The following is an 8,760-nucleotide window of genomic DNA, read 5'->3' on the forward strand; positions in this document are numbered from 1 at the left end:
GATCCCAAAGGGGCGCTGGTTCTAATCCTGACAGATGGGAAGAGAAAGAGGGGCAGACAATTGCAATCTAGACCTCCACCTGCTCTGCTGGCATTGCACTTGGGCTCCAGTTCCCAGCTAATGGCTTGGGAAAGCAGCAGAAGCTCCTGGCTGCCAGCCTGGACCAGCCCAGCTGCAGACTTCACAGCCATTTGAGGAGTGAGTCAGTAGATGGAGAGCTCTCTTTCTCTGAATTTCAGGTGAAATAAATGAATCTTTAAAAACTATGTGAAAATGTATATTCCTTTCATGTAAAGATGGAACATTCAACAACACATGTTCCTCCTAAAGCATCATAAACAGATTCTAAATCTAAAATCATGAAAGCTTTGTTTTGACATGATGGCATATAGCTAAAAATGAATGAATAAAAATGTAATGACCAACCAGTCCAATATGTGGAATTCCAGAAATGAAGATTTTTATATTACTAATGCATCAATAAATGCACATTAGAAAATTGGCAAACATAATGTAGCCTTTCAAATTGCTGATATGAAGATCAAACCATTCTTCCAAAGAAGGTCTGTATTTAAAATACACTAGGAAGAACAATGATCAAAAGAGATTATTCTAACAATCTAAACATTACAGACACATGGGAACCTTATAGTCTGTGCAATCTGGATTTAAAGTCTCCTTTCTCTTTTTTCAGTGAATGATTTTCCTTTCGTTTTAAAGTCTGTTTCCTTGTCTTAGCTATAGCCTCTCTAAACAACAAGGAATGAAATGTTTGAATTTCTTGGCTTTATTTGTAAACAGTCAAAACTTCTCACTTTAAGTCAGGAATGGAACATGTTCACATTATAAAACTGATGTCCCTAACTTTTGCCACTTGTCATTCTTTCTGCTCCCTTTTTGAAATTATTTTCATATTTGACTGCAGACACAGAGAGAACTTTGATTCCGTAAAAAAAGATTCTGAAATCCATGTACAGTTTCTTAATATGTATCTTGCAGGATCTTTTCTCATAGGATCTCTCTTATGAAAGCAAATGAAACAGACAAAGGAGAAACAGTGTAAAGAGGAAAATAATGCAGAAAAGCAATATAGCCAAGATTTGTGTCTTTCAAAACCGTACAAAAGTGAAATTTGGCAAGAAGGGAGAAAAAGCACAAGAAAGAGGTGAAGAATCAATTACCAACACAGAGAAAGGCCATTACAATGAGCCCAGTAAGCACTAATGTCATACAGATACTATAAACAAGCTTTAGGTATAAGCAAAGAAATTTGCAGAACTCACTCAAAACACATGGAAAATGTGCTAAGAAACAGTTAAACAAGCAGTCAAGCAATAGATTCATTTTTTTGAACTGGTCATAAAATTATGATAATTTCCAGCATTAACCCCTCTCTTGTGAATGTGTCCCACTTTTGATGCGGAATATACACATTTATACACAAAACAAAACCCTCTAACCTCCCATTAGGAATAAGAAAAAAGAAATATTTTCTACTTCACACATTGAAAAAATTAAATACACAGATTTAAACTCAGCAAACTACATCTGAGCATATATACACATGTATATACATATAAATAATAATATCTATAATTATACACACAAAATAAACAAGAAAGATAAGCAACAGACTTTACCATTTTCAACCCAGTATGTGATACATCAAGAGAGCACAAGATATAAAATTTTAAGTAATCTCAAAAAGTGCAGAACAAGTAGTAAATGTTGATATAATAATGAATGCTATTATTGATAGCACCTAATAATGAAAAAGTTTAATTACTTTTACATTGGTATAGACAATATGAAATTTACAATCTCAAAATTTGGTTTCACCTAAAATATTGGAAGAAATATTGATTTCTGTGCTTCTCACAATTTATTGCAAATGAGGGAGACGATGTAAAAAAAGTTCATATGATATCCTGATAGGACCTGCCAAAAATATAAGACAGGTTTTATTATGTAAATATATACCTATAAATATGTATAGACAGAGATACAGAGAGAAAAAGAGAAGGAGACAGAAATTTGAGGCAGATAAGTTTGTGTGTCTCTGCTTTTTACACACCCATATGCATTAGGTCATTATTTGCAATAGGCAAATGCTGAAGAACTGGAATGAGCGTTAACATACGAATGGAAAAACAAAACAGAATGTGGTACAAAGATGGACAGGAATGAATATTAAACAGCCTTAACAAGGATGCAAAGGCTGACATGTGCTCCAACATAAGCCTTGAAGGCATTATACTAAAAAGATAAATTAGCCACAACAAATAAATATTACATGACTTCCCTTGCAGGATGGGCCTAGAGTGAGGTGTTAAACTCACAGAGGTAGAAATTCTAATGGTTCTTGCCCAGGTCAGGGAGGAGGAGGGTAATGGAGGGCAGTGGTTAAAGAGTTTCAGTTTTGTGAGAGGAAAGGGGATCTGAGGCATGTAATGATAAAGGTTGCACAAAACTCTGAATTCAGTAGCACACCTGATCTGAACATTAACAACGGGAAAAGTGATAAATGTCACCAGTGTATGTTACTACAGAGGAGACAGGGAGTTGGGAAGACAAGGACAAGGTGAAAAGTCTTCTTACAAAAGCACCAACTACGTGAAGTGGTGGAAACCACTGAGAAGGGGACAGAGGGAGACTAACGAGAGATACTCACCAGCGCCTCCAATACCATAGGGCCAGGAACAGCAAAATGGCTAAACAGAGCAGAATTGCCAAAAATATCAAGCCAATGGAGACAGAGCGTCCTGGTAATTTAAAGAGAACACAGAAAAGTCACTGCAATTTCCATAGAGCCAATGCTCTGTTTTTCACGGCCCACTATATCATCACACTGAAAATACTACAAATGTTTGATCATCTCTGGTTCCCTGTTTCATATTTCCAACTTTCTCTCTCAACTCTCTCTCTCTTTCACTCAGTTTCTGTGTGTTCATGCCTCTGTCCCTCTCTCCTTATTCCTGTTTACCCTCTGGTCAACACTAACCCTTCCCAGTGCTCCTGGATTTGGGAAGACTCTCTATTACATTTTCACACCCGGGCCCTGGTTCTTTCTCACCCCAGAAGAGGACGATGTCTCGGTTTCCTAGACTGCTGTGCTTCACCCGACAAGACAGGCCTGTTGCTTCCTCAGCAGGAACATCCAAGGTCACTCGCAGATACCACGTCCCATCAGCAAAAGGAAGGATTTCATGTTGCTGATCCACCTTCTCCTCTTCACCCCGCATCCACATCACCCACACAGCCTTTGGGTAGAACCCAGACACGTGGCATATCAGCAGAAGACGGCCAGGCCCAGGACTGGGGCCACTGGACAACCAGGCCTTGGGTTTCACTGGGGCAAGAAACAGCAAGAATGATGTTGTCTTGTGATCCTATTGCAAAGCATAGGGTCCCAGAATCCACAGGTTGGACAGCATCCTCATCTATTCCTTTGACCAGCAAAGGAAATCCTCTATCTTTGGCTATCTCTCTTCTGAAAGTTACAGGTGGTGGTAAGAAGTGAAACACGGTGGGACTTACCTTGCCTCTGCAAGTCGGCCTTCCCTGCTTCAAGGACACCAAGAAGAAACCGTGGACAGGTTTTGTAGAGTAGTATCTCTACAATATCACAGATTCCTTTGTATTGGGAAACTAGTGTACATACTTTCTCAGCGCTCGTACCAGCTTTTGGATCAGGCAAACATGAATAATTCTTGAAGGTCAGGAAATTCTGTCCTGCAAATGCTCCACTCAAGAAACTTTCGATGGCACCTCCAGAATGCAACTCGCAGCCTGCTATACCCTGCATTTCGAAGGGATCTGGGGAGAAAGCAGACACTTAGTCACTCAGCAGTAAACATCAAATAAAGGCAGGTGTAAGAATACGAGTTTACACTTTATTTTTTGAGTTGCTTTCAGTTGTGGAATGAGTCAAAAGTCACTAATACCATTGAACACAAAAACTGGGGAGAAGTGTTTGTGTTAAGGATGCAGAGGGGCTGTGATGAAGCTGTAGAGGCAATAAAAGGAGAGGAAGGATGCCAGGAACTTCATGGTGGAGAGAGAAACACACTATTTCAGACTTGAATCTTTTGGAGGAGTGCAGGCAGAAAGCTGAGGAGCTGGGTTAGAGGAAGGAGACACAGGTTAGGTCACTCAGACCTAAGATAAGAGAAATAAGGGTGTTTGAAGTACAAGTCACAGAGAGACTATTTTGAAGGGAAGCCTAGAACTTCCAAAGATTGAAGAGTTCTCAAGAATAGGAATCTTTCAGAAAGTGTGAAGATGCCATGAGAACGCACTGAAAGTAAGAGCAAGTGTGATGGTGAGTACAGCAAAAAAAATAAAAGGCCAGGAGAATGCCAGGGAGGGGCAGCCTCAGTCAGAAAGTGAAAGTAGCCATGCAGAGTATATCAGGGAAGGCTGAACTCACAGTGCATCTGGAATTCAAGGAGGTGGTCACGCAGTTCCCTTGTGAGTCCAGAGAAGTAAATTCGGAAGAGCCCTATCAGCTCAAACAGCTCCTCATCACTGAAGTTACCCTTAGACCAAGATGTCAGGAATACGGCAGTGCCATTATCACTGTCCCATCTGTGAATCTGCAAATCTTCCATCCAGCCTGAGCCTTCAGTTTGTGTCCAGGAGCTGTTTATAAAGGATGAGATCTGGATGACATGGTAAGATGTCGGTCCCTGGAGGGCTGTAAGGAAAGAAGAATCACATGGTGAGAAGAAGAAAGCAGGAGGAAGTTAGAGAGAATGAAAATTGAAGAGAATCAGACACTGAACCCACAGCCTAAGCATTCCACAAGCCTGAGACTTTGAGATACACCAGAGCTGTAGAGAGAACCAGAGGGAACAGCACCCCGGTGTAAGCACAGCACTGACTGTATGCAGACCCTCTGCACCAGTGCTGGCAGCTGCCAGTTGTTCTTACCGTCCTTATTGTCACCACCTGGGAGGAGATCTGCCAGGACTAGGAGTGGCAGCAGCAGCAGCAGCATTTCACTGTGCGTTTACTCCTCACTCAGAACTGGTGTTTGATCTTTAGATTAATCTAACCTTTTCTTGGCCCTGTGCAGTGACTCAGGCTCTCTTCTGGCTGACAAGTATCTTCATCATCCAAATCACATATTGGAGCCAGAAAAAAACAAGTGCCCTCCCCACCCAGTGCCTCCTACCTCTCATTTCCTCTCCAACTCTGACTTGTAAATTTTTTCTCACCACTGCCCCTTGGCTGACAGTCCTCACCTTCCTCAGACCACGGACAAAAGGCACACGTGTAATTAGGAAAGATCATTCAGTTCACCTGCTTGACCTTCTATCCTGCATCTTAAAATAGGAAATTTTAGGGTCTCCCAGATTCCAATCTAATCTCTTCAACGTAGAAGGATCCTCCAAGACTATCTGTCCAACTCACTCCCCTGTCCTCACTTCTCTGGTGAGGACAGAGAAGTGTCTTACCCATTGCCAGTGTCTTCAATATCTCCTCTTTCTAAACCTGCCTTTTCTGTCTTGTGTCCACAACATCACATTTAAATCTGATTGTGTGTTAGTACTCACATTATGAAGGCAAAGCATGAAAAATAATACCTGACTACAATAACAGACCTAGGTTTCACTGTCCAATATGACTGATTTTGCAGTAGAGAATCCAAACAAAAGTTTTAGCCTGTAGTGATCTTGGAGGATAAAAATGATCCTGAGGCCTTTCCTATCACTGTCTAGGCATGATCTGTGGAGCAATATTCTGTCAACAATTCCTTTTCCAATGAAGTGTTCACAGATACTCTTTGAAATGTCACCTGCTACACCAATTGGAATACTTTTAACACTTATCAACACTATGTTTCGAATATACCTAGCAAAAACACTGTACTCTTGCAAATATCTTAGTGTAAGTCAGATTTGTCTGCCAATTAAGAGCATATGTCTGTATACATTGACATAGATCTAGATTTCATCATGCTGAAATGTAATGGTGAACCATTTTATATAGGAAGTGAGTTCAATAGCAAATTCTGTTATATTGACAAGAAGAAACACAATGAGTAAAGTGGCATTTTCTATTCTTGGAATGAATGACTCAACATTAGCAATAAGAGCCTCAGGGTCCTGCGCTGAGATATTTCAGGTCAAGATTCTGTAGTGCTGCCAGCATCCTATGTGGGCACCAATTCATGTCTCTGTGGCTTAACTCTCAATCCAGCTGCCTGATAACGTGCTTGAGAGAGCAGCAGATGATGACCCGGTGGTTGACTCCTGCACTCACATGGGAGACCAAGGGGAAGCTCCTGGTCTCAGACTGGTGCATCTCCACATGTTGTGATGATTGGGGGAGTGAACCATAGACATGATGATCTCTCTGTCTCTCTTTCTCTATCTGTAACTCTGCCTTTCAAATAAATATAAAAATATCTGTGCCGAGCGCCAAAACATAATGCTTAAAGTACTGGCCTTGCATGCGCCAAGATTCCATAAGTTCGCCAGGTCGAATCACAGCAGCCCTGACTCCCATCAATCTGGATCATTGTGGCCTGCAAAACAGGTACAGGATGGCCCAAATCCTTGGGACCCTGCATCCACGTGGAAAATCCAGAAGCTCCTTGATCCTGGCCTCAGATTGGCTGAGCTCCATTTGTTGCATTCACTTGGGAAGTGAAATATCGAACGGAAGATATTCCTCTCTATCTCGCCTCCTCTCTGTGTTTTTGCCTTTCCAATAAAAAAAACATTTTAAATAAATAAATAAATAAATAAATATTTTGAAAATTGCCTGAAACCAGCTGTCACTAATTGGAAAGCTCACAATAACTGCTCAAATTTCAAAGCTTTTCTCATTATTGCAACTTCCCAATACATGATGTCATTTAATTCACCTTTTGGTAACAACCATAGGAAGAGCAGCCTTAAAATTACCTGTCATTGATAGACACATGAAGTTCTTCATTCTATGTAATACATTTAAAATATCAGTTTTTTCCATATGCTATGGGTTTTCTTGTATAAACTCATTGTAAGAATGTAGTCATAATGCAGGACATTCGTACAACCATAATGAAAACACACATTCTTTGGCTAATAAAAACACTGCTGACAGCAATGTGACAGTGACATCAGGGAGCAATAACAGCCACTCTTGAGAGTGAGCCAAATGCACCAACAGGAGTATGCGCAGATTATTCTGAAAATCAGGAATTTTGGAGAGTTGAATCTCCAGAATCCTGGCCAGTGTTTGAGGGAGCCATTGAAGTTTTCTTGACAGGATCAGTGTTTGCCAGTCCAAGTCACACTTCGATAATGCCTGTAATTGTTGCCATCACTGTTATCACTCATCGCCTGCCTGCCTTTGCATTAAGCCATTTCACGGAAACATGCCAGTGACACCAATAAGAGAACACTCCACGTCTCTATGCAGCAGTTCCTCTATAGTGCTGCAAAGATACTTCTTCCTTGAATGATCCAGGCACCAAACAAGCCTGGATGTAGCAAATATTTCAACAATAAGATCCTTAGTTCTCTTAATCAAGAAATCCCTGGAAAAAGTCTCACACCTGCACTAATGAGAGCAAATGAGATTAGGAATTAAACAGTGAAAAACTGTTACAAATATAATAACGATCCAAAAATTCTGTTGTAACAGAAAAGAAGAAAAACACTTTGGGGCCAGAAGCTTGGTTCAACTGGCTAATCCTCCACCTGCAAACACCAGCATCCATATGGGTGCCAACTAGGGTGCTACTTTGCACCACAATTTTTCATAATGCACATTTCTAGAACTCTTCAAATACTCCTGATGCATCTCTTTATACCAGCTTCATACTACTTGATAAAAAAAATTATTTTAGCCTTTCAAATAATTATGTGCCTATGAGTATAATTTATATATTATGAAAGATTAAAGTTAATGAACATATCCATCACTTTTAAACACTCTGTCAGCATAACATATTTAAAAGCTAAACATGTATTTCAAAATCAGGAAATGTGATATCTCTAGCTTTACACCTCCATTTCAAGAGATTTTATGTTTTATGTCTTCTGTTTTACAAGCTTTAAATTTTTTTTCCCTCTTTCTATTTTGTTAAAAATCTGTCACTGTGAATTTGATAATTATAACATTTAGTCTGTATCTTGCCACAGCATTCGTATTTTTTTCTCCATGAACACAAGGCACCTTTCAAACAACTTATGTTATCTTGATGTGAATTCATGAATATAATATAGTTTTCAGAATACAAGTCATATACTGCCTAGGCTCAGGTTATTGCTACTTGCTTTATTCTTTCCATGTTATGGTAAATAAGATCGCTGTCTTGCTCTAGTTAATTTATTCAAAGAGCCAGAGAGTGAGAGAGAGAGAGAGAGAGAGAAAGACAGAGAGAGGAAAAGAGAACCTCCATAGGCTAATTCACTTCTCAATATGCTTGCATCAGTCAGGGCGGGGCCAAGCAGAAATCAACAACCAGGAACCCAATCTTGCTCTAGCATATCTATGACAAGGATCCAATTTCTTGAGTCATACCTTCTGCCTTCCTGGGTGTTTATTCTTAAGAACCTGGGAACCAGAGTGGAGCTGACATTTGAACCAAGCCCTCTCATAGGTCATTTGAATGTTACAGACAGCATATGAACCCCTTTAACCAAGCACCTGCTCCTAGACTGCTTTCTTGATTTCATTATAATGTGAGTTGTTATTAGTGTACAGGAGTACAACTAATGATTATGTGTTGGCTGTCATTGTAAGGATTTTTAAAGTACATTT

The 8,760-nt window shown here is 40.0% G+C and overlaps 1 protein-coding gene across 1 annotated transcript; it reads right to left on the reverse strand.

Moving 5' to 3' along the window:
• Window positions 1-959: 959 nt before the first annotated feature.
• LOC121171639 (T-cell surface glycoprotein CD1b-2-like) lies at window positions 960-5,104 on the reverse strand. The gene is made up of 6 exons (XM_041003396.1): window positions 4,933-5,104; window positions 4,430-4,696; window positions 3,538-3,816; window positions 3,074-3,349; window positions 2,672-2,762; window positions 960-1,938 (listed from the first exon to the last, which is right to left on the reverse strand). The coding sequence occupies exons 1-6, from the start codon at window positions 4,997-4,999 to the stop codon at window positions 1,917-1,919; spliced, it is 1,002 nt and encodes a 333-aa protein (XP_040859330.1). The 5' UTR covers window positions 5,000-5,104; the 3' UTR covers window positions 960-1,916.
• Window positions 5,105-8,760: the final 3,656 nt, after the last annotated feature.

This window comes from Ochotona curzoniae, unplaced genomic scaffold (genome assembly GCF_017591425.1).
Source record: "Ochotona curzoniae isolate NIBS_2020 unplaced genomic scaffold, NIBS_Ocur_1.0 scaffold_2683, whole genome shotgun sequence".
Taxonomy (NCBI): Eukaryota; Metazoa; Chordata; class Mammalia; order Lagomorpha; family Ochotonidae; genus Ochotona; species Ochotona curzoniae.